This window comes from Salvia miltiorrhiza, chromosome 8 (assembly GCF_028751815.1).
Source record: "Salvia miltiorrhiza cultivar Shanhuang (shh) chromosome 8, IMPLAD_Smil_shh, whole genome shotgun sequence".
Lineage (NCBI taxonomy): Eukaryota > Viridiplantae > Streptophyta > Magnoliopsida > Lamiales > Lamiaceae > Salvia > Salvia miltiorrhiza.
The window spans coordinates 38,649,401-38,669,760 of record NC_080394.1 but is presented as its reverse complement, the minus strand read 5'-3'; the positions used below and the strand labels follow the sequence as shown (position 1 = coordinate 38,669,760).

Sequence of the window (20,360 nt, the reverse complement as noted above, 5' to 3'; positions counted from 1 at the left end):
CGAAACTTTACACGCAAACAGTGACGCCTGTTAACTGAAAACAGTTTTGACCAAACAGGGTTGACAATTGATATTGAAAGCTCTTCAGTAAGGAGTTATCAGTTAAGTTACTGGAACTTAACTGATGCACGTAAGGGCTTCAGTCGAGTTTGCTAAAATAGATATGATAACACTCTTCCTGACTATCAGAGATAGATCAGTCAGACTGATATCATACGCAGCGGAAATTAAACTTAGTTTCGCAATAGCCTTGGTTGAGCACGTTGTTGGTCTTAGGTTTCTCTTTGCAGTTATTCAGTATTCAGTTTATCAATTGAAACAGCACAAGTACGAAAGTAAAACTGAAAGCTGTAAACAACACAGAGACTTTTACATGGTTCGGAAAAATCCTTTCCTACATCCACGGCCGGTTGATCAAACCAACAATCCACTCCGCAAGTGCTTAACAGGTGCACTGCAAACCAAACCGTGTGCTTGCCGGGTGCACACAACCGTACCACTGAAGAAACCACTTCTTCAGTACCCACACTTCACTCGTGTCGGATTTCTCTTGCTTAGCACAACCCGCGCTAAGACTCTCAAAGTCATAGTACCTTCCTGAACTCCGAATCACTCAAACACTCAAATCTTTCTTCCTGAAAGGAGGTTTGAACGGGTGCCAACTATACTGCAAAGAACAAGTTCTTTGGAGCAAGTTTGACCTTGGCTTTTGGGTAAACAGGGGTTTGCCTAAGGTCTAAGAGAATGTGTGTAATCAGCAGTGACTGATTTTGGCTTTGGAATTCTCTTCTTCGATTCAAGCTTTGGGGAGGTTAAGATTTAGGCTGAGTAGCGATTTTGGCAGAGCTTCAGCTTATGTCGTTGAATCGGTGAAGATTGAAGTGATCCTCGAGCGCTATTTGTAGAAGAACTCTTGAATAGATCCGTTGGCGTAGAACGTCCTCAAGATTTCTTCCGTTGGAGAGCAATTCGAATTTGGGCTGAGGCTTCAATCTTCGAGGTTCCTTGTCTGGTGGAAACGGCTCTCTTGAGGGACAGGAGATGTGACGTCTCTGATAAAGTAGCCACCAAATAGGAATGACCTCTGCAGAGATAAGAAGATCCTGAGATCTCTGCATTTAATGCGGCTGTACTTTTGTGAGTACGTGGCTTCCTTTGAACGTTGGAAGATTAGTCCGAGGAAGAATGTTTAACTGATACTTGACTTTAGTATCAGTCCGCTGAGTCCACGTGGCACGCATTAAGTAATCAGTTCCAAACTGATTCTTCAACTGATACTTCAGTTGGTATCTTCAGTCTTCAGTCTTCAGTCATTCGTCCTTCAGTCTTCAGTCTTCAGAACCGCAAGCTAAACTAGAAACGAACTCTAACACTTGAGTTCAAAATAGTTCTAGTCTATTACAATTAAGACCTATGCATTTTGGTATCATCAAAACAAGGATTAGGATATTCCACAAGGTTCCCAACAAGCACAAAAGAAAAAAATTAATGATCGTGATTCTATTTTGGTGGATGTATATCTTAAAAATATCGAGTAAGTTTTTTTGTCTATCAAGATTGATTTAGTAATTAAATATATTTAATTTGTTAATATTATTATATTGAAAAGGCCCAAATAATCCAAAAAAAGTATATACGCATGTACGCATATGACTTTGGTGATAGTGTATTAGTATTGCTAATTAGTTTGGGTTAAAAAAAAAAAGTGTGTTTATTAGTTTATATGCATATTAAACTAATAGGGTTAACAGAAACTGTTACACCCACCATGATGAATTTAAAATTAATGATTTTTAAATTCATTTATGGAACTCCGTGGAGGAAATTTGAGTTATAACATATCATAAATGAGTTTTATTTGAAATATTTTAGCGATTTAGATTAAGATTAAATAAATTTATTTGTTTTATAATTTCAAGTACACAGTCGGTCTAAGAAAAAAATACATCTATATTAAACAAAAAAATAATATGCTTCCTACGTGTCAAGTTCTGGCACATTTTAATGTCGAAAATTATTACGACGTGTTTTCTTCTAATGAATTATTTTTCAAGACTATAATAAATTGATATTTGATACTCCCTCCGTCCCACCGAGCTTGAGTCGTATTCCTTTTCGGGCTGTCCCATCGAGCTTGAGTCATTTCCTTTTTTGGCAAAAATTAAGCAATTTAAAGCATTAATTTACTAAACTAATTGCACCCCTTATTACTTTCTATTTCCTACTTTATCACTTTATTACATTTTCTCTCCTACTTTATCACTTTATTACCTTCTCTCTCATACTTTATCACTTTTAGGGCTCGTTTGGTTTTCAGTAAAGGATTATGTAAGATAATTTGTAAGCAGGATATTTAGCGTGGATAATGACAGATTATTAATACTGAGTTGGTGTTTGCTATCATGGCTAAATACAGAATATCTCGTTTTAAGTTAATCCTAGGGGGAGGTGGTATTATTAATCCTAAGAAATCTGGATTAATAATACTGGGTCGTGGGATTAAACCGGATCATCCGCATTATTACTAAATAATATCAAACACTAGACTGATCTGTATTAAATTAGCTAATACAGTGTATTAGCCAATATCAAACACGCCCTTATACTACACACTTAAAACACTAATCTACAACTTCTTAATTCTCGTGCCCAAAAGAAACGCCTTAAGCTCGACGGGACGAAGGGAGTACATTATAAATAAAATTAATTTTTGAATGGATATATAATAAATTTGCAATCATTTTGGAAATAATTAGTGCCTACATTATCACGAGTAAATTGTGTAATATTTAAAAACAATACTAATAGAAATATTAATATTACTAAAGCTCATACATAGTGAAAGTAAAAAAAATACTTACAGTAGTTTGTTACGAATTACATGAGTTATAGTAGCCCTGTTAACACTAATATCTCTTGACTACTCAGTACTCATTCGCCTAATTATTGAACAAAGCTTCTTTCTTTCTTAATTAAGGTCTGTTTATGACACTCGATCTGAATTGCACAATTTTATTATCTTCTTTCGCGTGTATTTTATTGATTTTTTTTTTTTCATTTATTTGATTTGGTTTATTATTTTATATTTTTGTGTCATACATGAACACTATCTGTATCAATACTTTAAAGTGAAATCAATTTATAAAATGATAATATATAAATATCCTATTCATATCTATATAATGATTACGTACGGATTGATGAAAATAGTAAATACTAAATTCAATTTTCTGTTTTTAAAAAATGAACACTATCTGTTTCAGTTAATTATTTTTTCATATTTCTGTTCAAGTTTGGATTTATTTGGCTAGGACTTACCTATATATGTGCGTTCAAATACACTGCAATCTAATAATATTTGTTACGATAATTTTTATGATTTATGTATTTAGGGACAACGAATTGTCTCTACATTGTGGGGTGATGCTTGTGAGGAAATTGTTCGTGTTTGGCAAGATAAGACGAATCGCTCATTATGATTCTTCAAATGTGTCGTGTAATTTTTTTTAACAATACGTTAATATATTATTCATGATTTGTTAATTCCACATACCCTTCTTCGGTGGATGCTCCAGATGATTTGTCTTATCGTCAAGATAGAGCAATCCTCGCTCCAACCCTAGAAATAGTTGACACAGTTAATCAGTATATGATGTCGATGAATAAATCTGAAACTGGGGCATATTTAAGTTCTGACAAAACATGCACTTTAGAGGGAATTCATGATGTTCTCAACGATGTCCAGACACCTTAATTTTTTAATAGTTTGAAATGTTCGGGAATTACCAATCACGAGATAAATCTGAAGGTAGGTACATCGGTCATGTTATTAAGGAACACTGACCATTCTCACGGACTGTGCAATGGAACACGTTTGGTGATTACAAGACTTGGTAACCACGTGTTGAAGGCTAAAATATTGATCGGTACTAATTCTGGCCAAAAAGTGTTGATTTCTAGAATATCTCTGACTCCATCAAACCTACGACATCCATTCAAATTTGAACGGAGACAATTTCCTCTTATTGTTTCGTATGCCATGACAATCAACAAGAGTCGAGGATAATCTCTGTCACATGTGGGTCTTCTTCTCAAGAAACCAGTTTTTTCTCATGGTTAACTTTATGTTGCTGTTTCAAGAGTAAGAAGTCAAAGTAACTTGAAGATTTTAGCATGTGATAAAGATAATAATAGCATATCAAGTACAATGAATACAAAGAAGTTTTTCAAAACTTATAGATTTACTAATTTGTGTTATCATGCTTTATTTAATTTTACAGATGTCAGTTTCACATTATTATTATTATTATTATTATTATTATTATTATTATTATTATTATTATTATTATTATTATTATTATTATTATTATTATTATTATCACCTCTATTTCAAATAATACAATAAAAACTCATTTACCTAATTAAAGGTTATGTACTTTTTTTCCAATACAATATAGTAATTTTTATTTATTATTTCAATATAATACAATATTAATTAATTTACAATGATTTAATGTTATATATAAAAAAACTACAACAATTTACCCCGTCAATTTAGAATATAAGAGCATTCAACCATAAACGATGTCGATCAGGGATCGACAGATGTTGCTTTTAGGACTCCGCCGGCACCTTATGAGAAATCAAAGTATTTGGGTTCCGGGGGAAGTATGGTCGCAAAGCTAAAACTTAAAGGAATTGACGGAAGGGCACCACCAGGAGTGGAGCTTGCGGCTTAATTTGACTCAACACGGGGAAGCTTACCAGGTCCAGACATAGTAAGGATTGACAGACTGAGAGCTCTTTCTTGATTCTATGGGTGATGGTGCATGGCCGTTCTTAGTTGGTGGAGCGATTTGTCTGGTTAATTCCATTAACGAACGAGACCTCAGCCTGCTAACTAGCTATGCAGAGGTATCCCTCCACGGCCAGCTTCTTAGAGGGACTACGGCCTTTTAGGCCGCGGAAGTTTGAGGCAATAACAGGTCTGTGATGCCCTTAGATGTTCTGGGCCGCACGCGCGCTACACTGATGTATTCAACGAGTTTATAGCCTTGTCCGACAGGCCCAGGTAATCTTTAAAATTTCATCGTGATGGGGATAGATCATTGCAATTGTTGGTCTACAACGAGGAATTCCTAGTTCACAAAATTAGCCTACAGGTGTATACTTTCCCCCCCCCCATACACCTGTCCTTTCAACCCTCAGGGAACCCAACAATTGGTATCAAATCAGGTAAACTAAACTATTTTCATTAAAACTCGTGTCGTTCCCCTTTAGAACTATTTTTGGTGGACGGAGGGAGTATAAGTAAATAAAAAAATTTAAGAATCGCATTACAGTAGACTCTAATTCAGGACCTCAAGCATGTGGCATTAGCCACTTATCGCTAAGCCAGCACACGCACACTCAATGACTTTTTTATGCCAATTTAAAATGGGGTAGTTTTAAAATGTTGAAAGTATGTTTGCATATACACTATCAAATGTGAGTATTTTTAATTTTCACTCTAAACTAAAAATATTCATTTGAAATCTTCATTTAGGTGGCGTTTATTTTGGAGGATTAACATTGATAGATAAAAATAGTAAGGTTAATCTCTTGTTTACTTTGATGAATTGAAACTTTGAGATATCCCAAGACCTTGATTATTTTTATCATTTAAGTTAGTTTTGCTCGGTTCCTATCACATTGAAAAAATGAGATAGGAGAAATCTTATTCTTGAAGATAAAAATATCCAATCATGCATCTTATCAATCATGCAAAGTAAACACCCCCTTAGACTTTTTTTTCTTTATCTTAATTTGAAGAATATATGTCTACTGAATTTGAAGAAAATCGACATTTGTTGCGTTTCTTCTTGTACATAATGCATTTGTACAAAAGTAACATCATAAAACACCAGTTAATTAGTTAAGAGAAAAATAGCAAATAGTCCGCTATCATATAACCTATGGGCATATTTATCTCTCCATCTTTGATTTTGGGCTGTCAACCCCTCAATATCTCAGAAGGAGTGCAATACTCCACTTATTTCCGACGGAAACTTAACTCCGCCCAATATTTTTTATTTTTTTTCTTTTATTTTTCAAGTGGGTCCCACTCTACGAATATAATCTGCCCATTGAGGGATAAGAAGAGCAAAATACCCTTAACATCCTTAATTCTTAAAGTTTATTCTTACTGGCAAAGCAAAACATTTTATAATCCATGATTGAATCTATAAAATAATACACATGAATCTTGTAAATATCAATTGCTCAAATTGTTAGCATCAATTAGTTAAATGCATGTAAAAATAAATTTTAAAAAAATGAAAATTTTCATTTTCAACATAGCAAAATTCAATGAAATCCGATGAAAAAAAATAAAACTAAATGAAGCAATAACAAATAAATACACGAAATTTGCCTGCTACTACAAAGCTTGAGTGAGACCCACTTGAAAAAAAAATGAAAAATATAGGACGAAGTTAAATATTGTATGTCAGATATAAAAAAGATTTTACACTTTTTATGAGATGTTAAGGGACTGATAACTTAAATTCAAAAGATAAAGAGAGAAAAATAGTAGAGGTTATATGATAAGAGGCTATATGTTAAATCTATCATTAGTTAACCCTCCCATGTGTCACTTAGAGGGGTGTATTGGTTTGGGATTCTGTTGGATTTTTTTGAATTTTAAAAAGTTCATGAATTTTCGTGGTTTTAGGAAATTCATAGACTATATGTAGAGTTTGGCTGACTTTTTTAATTGATTTTCATGGATTTTCATCGGCTTGATAGGAATTAGGAAGGCAGCAACCCAGCGCTGGCTGAAGCCGAGCTGCCGCTGGAACCGAAGCAACTCAACGTTGGCCAGTGCCCAGCGATCACTGGAACCGGAGCTAGAGCCCAACTCCGGCTGATCTCGTCGACTCCAGAGCGGTTCCCACAGAGGATGCGATGGAATTCGCCCAGACACAAAACCTATTCTTCTTCGAAACATTCGCGCTCAACGGCGAGAATGTGGAGCTCGCCTTCCTCAAGCTGCTTCAAGAAATCCATGATGTCGTCTCCAAGAAAGCGTTGGATAGCAGCAATTTGGTAAAGTCCAGTTTGAGCAACATATATGAATAACCATAAGTAAATAATGATTAAAAAAGTGTATAATGGAGTATAATTTAGTCATGTGTATGTATAATGCTAAACCTATCGCTGTCGGAGAAAATTTGCCATCTCAAATCTCAATGGCATCATGTGGTTGTTGATAATCATATATGCCCAAATCAAAAATGACTTCTTCTCTGCTAATGCAGTAAATGGAAACTTATAAAAAATATTTAACTATTGGCTTCTCAAGGAATTAGGATAGGGTTTAGGCACGATAGCGTCGAGCGAGCATTGGACAGAAGAGAGGTGAAAGAATCCACATAAATCTTGTATGATGAGGTGAGATTTCTCTCTTTGTATCTTTGAAGGAGAATCCATCAAAATCCATAGAGTTTTAAAATCCACCAACTTTTGAATATCTAAAGATTTTTTAAGACTTTTTAAAATTCATATTGAACTTTTAGATTTTTAAAGACTTTTAAAAGTCTGAATTGAATACCCCAAACTTTCAAAGTCCAAAAAAATCATACACACTCTACTAGGGCTGTCTAAATGGATATTGGATTTTGGATAATCCAATAACCGAACCGAACCGTTCGGTTCGATTCTTCAATAACCGAAAATTTTGGGTATTGGTTCAGGTTCGGTTATCATTTTCTTGAAAAATTCGGGTATCGATTAACCCGATCGGTTATTCGGGTTAACCGAATAACCGAATAACTATTTAATTAATAATTTAATATATATATATATATATATATATTATAATAATTATTTAAAAATTAAAAGTTAAAGCCTTAAATCCTAATTTCAATCTGAATTCTGAACACTCCCTACCCTACCAGACCCACCCGCCGCCCAACACCCCACCTTCTCTTATCTATCTATCGTCTCCAGTCGGCGACGCCGTCCGCCGTCGCCCTCCGTCAGCTGCTGCAAGTCCCCGGTGCCGCTGCCTACCTGCGCGCGCTGCAAGTCCCCGGCTGCCTTGCTCCACTTCTCGCCAGACTCCGCCGCTCCGACGAGCTGCCGCTCCGCTCCGCCAGACTCCGCTGCTCCGCCACGAATCGCCGAAATCTACTCGATATCCAAAATCTGAATTTTGTGCTTTAAAACTACTCGAATCTTTATGTATTTTTATACTTGAATTTACTTGAGTTTGTGAATTTTTATACTTGAATTTTTGTGCGCTGAATCATCATAAACTTTGACAAAATCTGAATTTTTATGCTCTGAATTTTTGTGCGCCGAATCTACTGAAATGTACTCCAAAATCTGAATTTTTACTCTCACAATTTTTATGCGCTGAATCTACTGGAATGCACTCAAAAATCTCAATTTTTATGCTCTGAATTTAATCAAATTTTTGTATTGTGCAAGACTAGAGTGTTGAACTATGCTCTCAATTTAATCGAATTTTTATGCTCTCAATTTTTATCCTTTTTGATATAATGCACCAAAATATAATCATATGTGTGTGTCGAGTTCTTAAATTGAAATTCAAGGCTGTGACCATACATTCAGTGAAAAAAATTGAACTATGTTTTATTTTTTTCTGTTTGAGAACCTATAAATATATCTGCTAATGGTGAGAATTGCGATTGATTAAGTGGTGGATTATGAATTTTAATTTTTTAAACGGGTGTTTCGGATACCCAAATAACCGAATCAGTTAACCGAAGCGGTTATTGGATAACCGAATATCGAAAACGGTTCGGGAACGGTTAGTAAAATATGGCAATTTCGGGTTCGGGTAACCGAAAATTCGGGTACAGATAACCGAACCCGAACCGATCGACAGCCCTACACTCTACCATCAATACACCATCCTTAAACTAGAATAGAGAAGTCGTGCAAAATACCAAACTTAACCCTCCCATGTGTTCTTTCTGATGAGTTATTGTGCAACACAAAACGTTGTGGAGCGCGTGGGACAAAACATCTCATGTGCCCTTTAGAAATAAAATGCAAATAATTAAGGAGGTTAATTGGTACAAAATTACATCCTTAATTATTGCAGCATCAACCTTAGCTTTCGTAAGTCCTAAACATGTGACTACAACATATTCTTAATTGCAGCTAGCATCAACCTTTCACTAAGTCTTTGCACCATTCTTCAACCTTTGAATAGAAATAACAAAACAAAACATTACCATACACATTAATTTTTATTATCACCAGAATGTAATATTATACTACATTAAAATTAAAGCATGAATTTCTAGTCTCACAACATACTAGCTAGGATTACTAAAATTAGTAACCCTGACTAGCACACGATTATTGTACACGAAATCTTCAATAAATTAGTCGACTAATATCTTCATCATTACTTAGCAAATCAGACCAATTTTGTAGTTCAAAATCCCATAAAATTTCGCCCTCACTAGGATTCTCCTCGGCAACGGCGGCGGAGACTGTTGGATCGCTTAATGTGTATCGAATGCCCCCAGGGATTTCGAGAATTTGTAGATCCGGCAAAGGTACATGTGAGTAAAGTATCTACATACAATTAGTCTATACGATTTCTATGATCTCGCCAGAGAAATAGGTCGCCAACGGAATGATGATTTCGCTGCTCTGGATTTGATTTCTCTGGCAATGCTGTTCACGACTCTGGACTTGATTCCTCTGAACCTGATTTCTCTGGAAAAGCATTTCACTTCTCTGGCATATTGATTCCTCTGGCGTATTGATTTCTCTGCTCTAGCGTTCGATTCCTCTGACTGGTAAAATACGCACGGGTGTTTAGTTTATAGCTGAGGGATCAGTTTGTAAATATGCAAGAGTTAAGGGAGTTCAGTTTTAGGTTAGTTACAACAGTTCCAACGGATCTGTTCCTTCATTCCAGAAGTCAGCGCGTAGCTCAAATCTTCTCAACTGCTATTTCTTTTGTTTAAATACCTAGATTAGTTGTTGAGTTGTAGCTTAAGAATTTCTATTACTGTAACTAGTTGAGAGTGAGGAATTATAGCAATCTTGATAGATTTGTAGGCTATACACTTCTTCTAGTGTTGAGTGTTCTCAATTGTAATTGTAAAGTTCTTGAGTGTTCATAGTGAAATAGAATTGATTGTTTCTGCACCGTGGATGTAGGATTGAAAAATCTGAACCACGTAAATCGACTTCGTGTTCTTTTCTTTTATGTTCTTGCTGCGTTGATTGTTTTTCCGAACAATTCCACAACAAGTGGCGCCGTCTGTGGGAAACGAAAGATCGACGCACACCAACTGTTCGAGATTTGAATCGGAGAAAATTTGAATCGGAGGAGTTCTTGATCGGTGGAGGAATCGCCATTCTTTTCACTACCAAATGTCGATTGCTAAATTCGACACCGAGAAATTCACAGGGAAGAATGATTTCTCCCTGTGGAGAATGAAGATGAGGGCCGTTCTCATTCAACAGGGCCTTGATGATGTTCTGACCCAAGAAAAGGTACCTAAAGAAGGAGATGAGAAGGCGAAGTTCGCTGAAATGCAAAAGAAGGCTCATAGCACTATCATCCTACATCTGGGAGATAAAGTGCTGAGAGAAGTGTCAAAAGAAGACATTGCAGCTGCAGTATGGGCTAAACTGGAGAGTCTTTACATGACCAAGTCTCAGGCAAATCGGCTCTTCTTGAAGAAGAGGCTGTATTCCTTTAGAGTTTCAGAGGATAAGAATCTATCTGATCAACTGGATGAATTCAATAAAGCCGTTGATAATTTGGCTGATATTGATGTAAAGCTAGAAGATGAAGACAAGGCAATCCAGCTCCTGAGTGCCCTGCCCAAATCCTATGACAACATGAGGGATGCCATGTTGTATGGGAGGGAGACTGCTATCTCCCTAGATGAAGTCATGAATGCCTTGAAATCTAGGGAGTTGCAAAAGGCATCTGATGTCAGGCAAGAAACCGCAAGTGAAAGCCTGATCAATGTCAAAGCAAAGTCCAACAAAGGAAAATTCAAGAAGCCTTTCAAAGAAAAGAAGAGAGGATCGGGGAAGAAGGAGGATGATGAGAAGGAAAACAAGAAGTGCCACTTCTGCAAGAAGCCAGGGCATATCAAGAAAGACTGCTACAGCTGGAAAAGAAAACAAGCTCAAAAAGGCTCATCAGACACTGCCGACCTTGCTGAAAATATCCAAGAAGCTGAAGCTTTAAACATCACATCTTCTAAAACTGAGAATAGTTGGATATTAGATTCAGGGTGTTCTTTCCATATGTGTCCTAACTTGAATTGGTTTGTTGATTTGCAGATGAAGGACCTGGGATCTGTAGTTTTGGGGAACAACCAAGTCTGCCCTGTCAGAGGCATTGGTGCAATCAAGTTAAAGCTACATGATAATTCTGTAAGGCTCCTAACTGAAGTTAGATATATTCCTAGTCTAAAAATGAATTTGATATCCCTTGGATCACTACAAATGAAAGGCTATGAGTTTAAATCATGTGTTAATGATATATATGTTTTAAAGAAAGATAAAGTTGTGTTGAAAGGAACCAGAAAACAGAGTTTGTATCATTTAGTTGCTGAAACTATTGTTGGTGAGTCTGAAATTGCCTCTACTTGTGATATTGAATTGTGGCATGAGAGACTGGGGCATGTTAGTGAAAAAGGGTTAATTGAACTAAAGAAACAGGGTATACTGAGTTTATCTGCTGATGAAAAACTGAACACTTGTGATGCATGTGAATTAAGTAAAAGCAAGAAACTCCATATCCTGTTGGCAAACATGTCTCATCTGCACCTCTTCAATATGTTCATTGTGATCTGTGGGGTCCATCCAAAACCACCACTATAGGTGGAGGTGTATATTTCATGTCTCTAATAGATGATTTTTCTAGGAAAGTCTGGGTTTACATTTTAAAACACAAGTCTGATGCCTTTGATAAATTTGTTGAGTGGTGTAGTGCTGTTGAGAATGAAAAGGGATGTAAGTTGAAATGTTTAAGGACTGATAATGGCTTAGAATTCACCTCTGGAAAATTTGAAGAATTTTGTAAAGAAAGGGGAATAAAAAGACATAAATCAGCACCTGGAAATCCTCAACAGAATGGGGTTGTAGAGAGAATGAATAGAACTCTCCTTGAGAGAGTTAGGTGTATGCTCTCTAGCTCAGGTTTGCCACCTAAATTTTGGGGAGAAGCAGTCACCACTGCTGCTTACCTTATAAATAGATGCTCTTCTAGTACTATTGATTTTAAAACTCCTGAAGAACTGTGGACTGGTAGGGCTGCTAATTACTCAAACTTGAGGAAATTTGGATGCTTAGCATATATGCATGTTAGGCAGGATAAGTTGGAATCCCGAGCATTGAAATGTGTTATGGTGGGATATCCAACAGGGGTTAAAGGGTATAGGCTCTGGTGCATAGAATCTGGAAAGGGAAAACTCCTAGTCAGTAGAGATGTAGTGTTTAAAGAAAACATAATGCCTCTTAAGGAGCAATCTACTACTGAGTATACTGGTAGAGGAGTTGAAGTAAACACTGATAAAACTAGTGATAACAATCCTATTAATGATGTAGTGTCTAGAGTATCAGAAGTGACAGGTATAAAACAGGAAGAAGATGATCAACAAAAGGCTAATACTGAGGACCTCAGTGAGTATCATCTAGCCAGAGACAGAGCTAGAAGAGTAATCAAACCTCCAGCCAGATACTCTGAAGCAGATCAAGTTAGCTTTGCTTTCTCAGCAGCTGAAGAGGTAAATTACAGAGAGCCTAAGTCTTATAAAGAAGCAATTCAGTGTTCTAAAAGCAAGCAATGGATCAAAGCTATGGAGGAGGAAATAGAGTCTTTATTGAAAAATAAGACTTGGATCTTGGTGGACAGACCTAAGAACCAGAAATGTGTAACATGTAGATGGTTATACAAGAAAAAGGTGGAGGTTCACAAAGGCATTGAGGTAATCAGGTATAAAGCAAGGTTAGTTGCTAGAGGTTTCTCTCAGCAAGAAGGTATAGATTTTAATGAAATCTTTTCTCCTGTTGTTAAACATTGTTCTATTAGACTTATACTTGCTCTAACTGCACACCTAGATTTAGAATTGCAACAGATGGATGTTAAAACAGCTTTTCTAAATGGTGAGTTAGAGGAAACTATATACATGAATCAACCAGAGGGATTTGAAGTAGCTGGCTGTGAAGGTCAGGTATGTCTCTTGAAAAAGTCTTTGTATGGACTGAAGCAAAGTCCAAGACAATGGAATAAAAGGTTTGATAAATTCATGATAAGTATAGGTTTCAAGAGAACATTGCATGATAGATGTGTATACTTGAAAGAAGTTGCTGAGTCTGTGGTTGTTTACTTACTCTTGTATGTTGATGATATGCTTATTGCTAGTAGTTCTAGTAATGAGATTGATAAAGTAAAGCAATCACTGAGTGCTGAGTTTGATATGAAAGATCTAGGGACTGCTAGAAGAATTCTTGGTATGGATATCAAGAGAGATAGGAAAAATATGAAACTTATGCTTGTTCAATCTGATTACTTGAAGAAAGTTTTGTTAAAATTCAATATGAACGAAGCAAAAGTTGCTCAGGTCCCTATAGCTCAACATATTCAATTGTCTAATAAGCAATGTCCTGTTACTATTGAAGAAATTAAAGACATGAGTGTTATTCCTTATGCAAATTTGGTAGGAAGCATCATGTATTCTATGCTTTGTACTCGGCCTGATTTGGCTTATGCTGTAAGTCTTGTAAGCAGGTACATGTCAAATCCTGGTAAGGCACACTGGGATGCTTTAAAAGGAGTATTAAGATACTTGAAAGCAACTGTTAATAAAGGAATTATGTTTCAAGGTGGAGCCACTAATTTAGAACAAGTTTTAGTTGGCTTTACTGACTCGGGTTATGCAGGAAGTACAGATACAAGGAAGTCCCAATCTGGATATGTATTTACACTTTATGGAATAGCAGTGAGCTGGAAATCTACACTACAATCTGTGGTAGCTCTTTCCACTACAGAAGCTGAATTTATAGTTGTTACAGAAGCAGTGAAAGAAGGTATATGGCTGAGGGGTATGCTATCTGAGTTAGGCATTAATCAACAGGTTGTCTCTATTCTTTGTGATAATCAAAGTGCCATTCATCTTGTTAAACATCAATCTTTTCATGAGAGGTCTAAGCATATAGATGTTAAATTTCATTTTGTTAGAGATTTAGTTGAAAAAGGTGATGTGGTAGTCAAGAAAGTTTCAACTAATGATAATGCGGCAGATGTGCTTACTAAAGCATTACCAACTGTTAAGTTCCAAAAGTGTTGTTCGTTGATTGGTATGAGCTCTCTTGAGGAGAGCAAGGTGTTTGTCTAATTCATGCAGGTAGCTCGGTGTATTCTAATTGTATTAGATAAGGTGGAGAATTGTGAGTAAAGTATCTACATACAATTAGTCTATACGATTTCTATGATCTCGCCAGAGAAATAGGTCGCCAGTGGAATGATGATTTCGCTGCTCTGGATTTGATTTCTCTGGCAATGCTGTTCACGACTCTGGACTTGATTCCTCTGAACCTGATTTCTCTGGAAAAGCATTTCACTGCTCTGACATATTGATTCCTCTGTCGTATTGATTTCTCTGCTCTAGCGTTCGATTCCTCTGACTGGTAAAATACGCACGGGTGTTTAGTTTATAGCTGAGGGATCAGTTTGTAAATATGCAAGAGTTAAGGGAGTTCAGTTTTAGGTTAGTTACAACAGTTCCAACGGATCTGTTCCTTCATTCCAGAAGTCAGCGCGTAGCTCAAATCTTCTCAACTGCTATTTCTTTTGTTTAAATACCTAGATTAGTTGTTGAGTTGTAGCTTAAGAATTTCTATTACTGTAACTAGTTGAGAGTGAGGAATTATAGCAATCTTGATAGATTTGTAGGCTATACACTTCTTCTAGTGTTGAGTGTTCTCAATTGTAATTGTAAAGTTCTTGAGTGTTCATAGTGAAATAAAATTGATTGTTTCTGCACCGTGGATGTAGGATTGAAAAATCCGAACCACGTAAATCGACTTCGTGTTCTTTTCTTTTATGTTCTTGCTGCGTTGATTGTTTTCCCGAACAATTCCACAACAGTACACTTGTTCAATTAACTAAAAAAATAAATTTACAAATTATGAGATTCTATATATGGAAAGTAAATTAGGGTTTGTTCGAGAGAAAATTGGACTACGGAGGCTTAGAAGAGGTGAAAACGTTATACTGAGTCATCTTCCAAAGAGTTTTGGTGGCATTAGGAAATCGTCCGACGTAGAAAACCATGGTCCTTTTTCGGCCGATTACGCGATTCTGGGATGAGTAGACGTGGGCCCAGTTTGTGAGGCGGTTAGGCCTGCCTCCACCGCCTGAAGAAGAACCATTGCTCGCCCTATGCCGGACTGTACAATATTCACCATTACAATATATAGCTGATGAAGAGGGAATATAAATTAAAAGTGGATTGATTGATTGATTAGTTACGTGGAAGATCTGAAGGATTGTAGTCGAAAATATCAAGGAAAGGAATGACCCTATCGCTTGTTATGGAGATAGAAAGAAATCAGTTCTTCCTCAGTGGGGTAGAACCTAAAACCTACCTCATCTCTCTCTCTCTACTCAATTCCGCTCTTGCTCTTGGGGACACGCATTTAATTTGAAGCACAAATAATTTTAGAAATTATCATTACGTGGTGGGAATTTTCCATCATTCCATGCGCGTGTTACAAAATTTAAATAACGAATTTCTACGTCCCCATTTGTGCATGGGAATATTAATTGTCAACTAAGAATTAGTCAATTCAATTTCCTTCAATATACCCCACATCTCTATAGTTGCTCCCTCCACCCATCAATATTCTACTGTGGAAGAGAGTCATGAAATGTATTTTGAGTGCAGAAGAGGTCCCAAAAAGGGCAATGTATTATTGGGTTAGTGGTGTTTGGCACCAAAAATGCAAACTTAGGGGGTGGTATTTTGTACAAATATTAAGTATAAATGAGGTTTAAAATATAAGCGATAATTTCTAAAATAGAAAAACTATAATTTTTGTGAACAGACGAAAATAATACTCCCTCCGTCTACGAAATGAGTACTATTTTCTTTTTCGTTCGTCCACGAAATGAGTACCCATTTCCCTTTTTGGCAAGTGTACCCCACACAACCATTTAATTAATACCCCCAAAAAAATGAGACCCTTATTATATTCACATTACACTCATTACATTTCTTATATTCACATTCACATTATACTCATTTCGTGGATGGAGGGAGTAATAAGACTAAAATTTTCATATTGACAGATTAACGTTTTCGAAGACGATCTTCTAGAGCATCTTGAGGTGAAAGTAAACGCACTAGTAGCTGGCATTCATATTGACATATTAACGTTTTCGAAGACGGTCTTCTAGTGTCTTGGTTGAACTTGAAACCTATTATACTATTTAATAGAATGACTTATTCAATTTAATTTACTCAAAAAAAAGTACTGTAAATTAGTGGGAACCCATCAACGTCATCACGGTTATTTGTTGAAAGGAAAAAGAAAAATGGTTGCAAAACATTGTCATTTTTGAAGAGGTGATTTTATACTCTCAATTCTTTTTGCACGGAGATTAAAACAACTTATTTTTGGTGGAAAAAATAGTGTGGTCCACAATAATTAAGCATTTTAAATATATTTTTTTCATTCAAAATAGAAAATGAGCTTATTATAGTGGACATCCCAAAATGAAAAACGAGCTTATTCTAGTGCGATGGAGGGAATAAGTTATTGCATTGAAAGAGAATTAACTTTCTAAGAACATCAATATTGGATAATGAAAACAACTTTGTCCCCCATATGAATATCTAATTCCTCACCAAAAAAAAAGTAGATGCATTGAGAATAATAAGTTGTGAGATATTATCCAAATATAGAAAGTGACTAATTTTTTAGGACGTCGCAAAATAATAAAAATAAATTATTTTTTGTGGACGGAGGGAATATATGCAAAATCTCAACTTCAAATAAATTTTATTCCACGTGGGCATATATTATGTGCGCTAAATCATTGGATTTGTGCTACGACTTTCCCTAACATAAAAGTGTTTAGCATTCATCTCTGCATCAACATTGAATATGGCTTGAAGAACAACTTATGTAGTCATTTACAATATCTAAATATATACTCCCTCCGTCCCATTATTGAAGACACACTTTCCTTATTGGGCTGTCCCAATAATAAAGACACACTTCCAAATAAGGAAATAATTAAGATTTAAGATACACTAATTAATACACTCCCTAATTAAAGTATAAATAAGAAACAAGAAAAAAAAACCCTAAATGTTTTTCTATCTCTCGGCCTTTCCGCCTCTCTCACTCTATCAAAAGTTCTCGCTACTTTCTCGGCCTCTCCGCCTCTCTCAATCTTTGAATCGATCGTCTCCGGAACCCTAGATCTACACCTGTCCATCTGCGCCGCCCTCTTACGAAACCCTAAGATTTCGCCGCCCTCAGCCTCCAACCGTAATCCCCATTTTTTCTCTCTCTGGAACCCTAGATCGCGTTTATGGCCGATAAATTGGGTTGGTCGGCGTATTTGAACTCCGAATTCATCCCCGATTCGGAGGACGAAGAATTCTTTGATTCCTTACCTCTGTTGCCGTCGCCGCCGTCTAGTTATTTCTATGAGGGGAGCGGCAGATTCCAGGGTTTCGAGGAGTCCGCCGGTGGTGCTTTCATGGAGGATTCGAGGGTTCCAAGGAGTCCGATCCGCCGACCCATCTATCACCGCCCCTCTACCGCGATGAAGGCGGAAGAGTCGGAGCTAGACTTTCTCCTACGCACGGAGAGCTGGGATGACGTCGTGCGCGAGCGGGAAGAGGTTGTTAGCGGTGACTGGTGGCTCCGGCGCTCTCCTTTGTTGCGAAGGATGGTGGAGACCATGTTTCCGGCTCTAAAAGGTTGAGATTGTTCTTATTGTTGCGATATTTGTGTTCCTTTGTGTCCTGTTGGTATGAGGGGTGTGGCCCTCTGTGCTGTTGTTCCTCTGTGTTCCTCTGTGTCCTGTTGGTATGAGGGGTGTGGCCCTTTGTGTTGTTGTTCTTCTGCTTTTTCCATGAGTGCGATTGTACGTGGTAGATGGGATACATTTGCTGAGATGATGAACTTGCTGCTCATTTGTTTGATTTTCCCTATAATGCTAAAAATCTATGATTAAATGTCAAAAAATGAGATTGTGGGTTGTGTCCCCTACACTTTGTTGATGGTTGTTGCCATGGTTCTTTCTTGTGACTAATTGTGTTTGATTGAATATGGTGTGTGCCCTGGTTCTTACTTATGACTAATTGTGTTTGGTATGAGGGGTGTGTCCCTCTTGTTTGTCCTGCGGCCTCTTTACATTTAATCCAAAAAACTGATCTTTATAACAAAATGGTTGGCTGTCAAGCTTTACAAAAAACTATGCCCTGATTTTTACAAAAGACTATACCCTGAGCTTTACAAAAGACTATGCTTTGAGCTTTACAAAAAATTAGGCTCTCAAGCTTTACAAAAAACTAGCATCTTCCAACTAAATGGAGGCATAGAGCCACATCTCGAAGGGCCTCACACGTTCTCGATTTGCACTCGACGTGTGTTGGCACGCGCCGAGCCCGACATTCGCGAAACAGAACATCCCTGTAGGCTCAAATGGAGAAGGCTCTAATCCCAACTGCATTTTCAGTTGGTCTATGCCCTCCACCACTCATTTTTCAAACAAATAGCCAATGCACTCTTCCACGAGCTCTTTTGGCACTTCTAATGCCATTGGAAGTGCACCTTGTCTTGCAAGCATTCCCTTCTTCATGTGTGGGAGCTTGTAACAATTCTGCCCTCTTACTTTCATAATTTCAGTTATACATCCCTGTAGGCTCAAGAAAACAGAGTTTAAAGTATGAGGACTTAGCTCCTCAAATGATTTTTCAACTGTCTTTACTAGCTCATGCTCATTTGTGGCAACTGACTGTACTTGCAAGCTTTGAATAGCCCTAAACCAACCCAAGTCATTGATGTTGGTGTCTGGGCTATTTGGAGGTTGATGTACAATCCTGATATCAAAGCCATTGGCTGTTGCTGCAGCTCTCCAATCTGGATCACTGTCCTTAATATGTGGCCTTGCATTATCTTGTTGTATATATATATATATATTTACTTGCAAATTGGGGCCATTTGGCCATAATTGCTGGAATTAACTCTATATAAAGGCATAACAAATTGAATTAACTTCAATTAAGCTATCTTGCATACATTTGAAATTAACTTCAATTAAGCACTCTTGCCTTGGAGATATAGCAGTCCTTCATCACTTGTTTAGTGATGGATTGAATTGGCTTGTCCTCCATTGTTCCAGCCAGCCTATTCTTGCTTATTCTTTTGGCTGGTACCATCTTAGTGAAAGGGAAAATCCCTATCTTGCCATCGAATAACACACTCCCATCTTCATTGAATAAAGGCCTACACACTGCACAATTAAACATAACTTTTTTGATAAACTTCTTACTCTTGCATATGCGATGTGGATCAGTTTCCTCTGGAGTCAAGTAAAATTTGTGGTTTGTTTTGGTGATGTAGAACCACTTCTCATCAATATGCGTGCATATTCTTGAACTTTAGGACATTGTATATCCTATCATACACAATCTGTTCGAGAGAGAATCGTAGCCTCAATAACTTGTTGGGGGCCGTCAAATCTGGTCGGATAGCACTTGAATGAGCTCTGATCAGCCCCTTTGAGATCCATCTACCCACTGTACTCTTTGAGCAATTTATGTCTGTGGCTAGTCTTCGAATGGTTCCCCTTTGTGTAACTCTAAACTAGAGATGAGTTCTAAATCTATTTGTACTCTTTTTCTTCTAACCTTGTTGATTTTTTTGCTTTGAACAGTTATTAACTGACCTCGTGCTTGTTCCTCTTTTGTAGCCTGCCAAAAACGTGCGACGGAGCTCCGACAACACCCCCATTTCGCCATGGCAGCAGTAATAGTCCCATAATGGAGCTTCCCATTAGTAGAATTTTGAAGAAGAAACAAGGCCATGGCTTGCCTTTCTTGACTTGATAAATCTTTCCTTCTTCCCATCTTTTCTTTTCTTTTTTTGGCTTTGGAGCTTCTAAGACAGAATTTCTGTGTATGTTTTGAAATCTGGTAGGAGTTGGCCTTTTATAAGGTTGCTTGTAAAAATTTGGTGCGAAAATTGAGTTAGAAATGAAATTTGGTGTTGGCGCCCTTTATTAAAGAATTTGTGCATCTGTTTTCATTTTAAATTTGGAGCAGCCACCCTTTTCAATTTTCAGA

The 20,360-nt window shown here is 37.0% G+C and overlaps 1 protein-coding gene across 1 annotated transcript; it reads right to left on the bottom strand.

Moving 5' to 3' along the window:
* Window positions 1-18,772: 18,772 nt before the first annotated feature.
* LOC130998457 (uncharacterized) lies at window positions 18,773-20,102 on the bottom strand. The gene is made up of 3 exons (XM_057923874.1): window positions 19,964-20,102; window positions 19,347-19,528; window positions 18,773-19,249 (listed from the first exon to the last, which is right to left on the bottom strand). The coding sequence occupies exons 1-3, from the start codon at window positions 20,100-20,102 to the stop codon at window positions 18,773-18,775; spliced, it is 798 nt and encodes a 265-aa protein (XP_057779857.1).
* Between the last annotated feature and the right edge of the window lie 258 nt (window positions 20,103-20,360).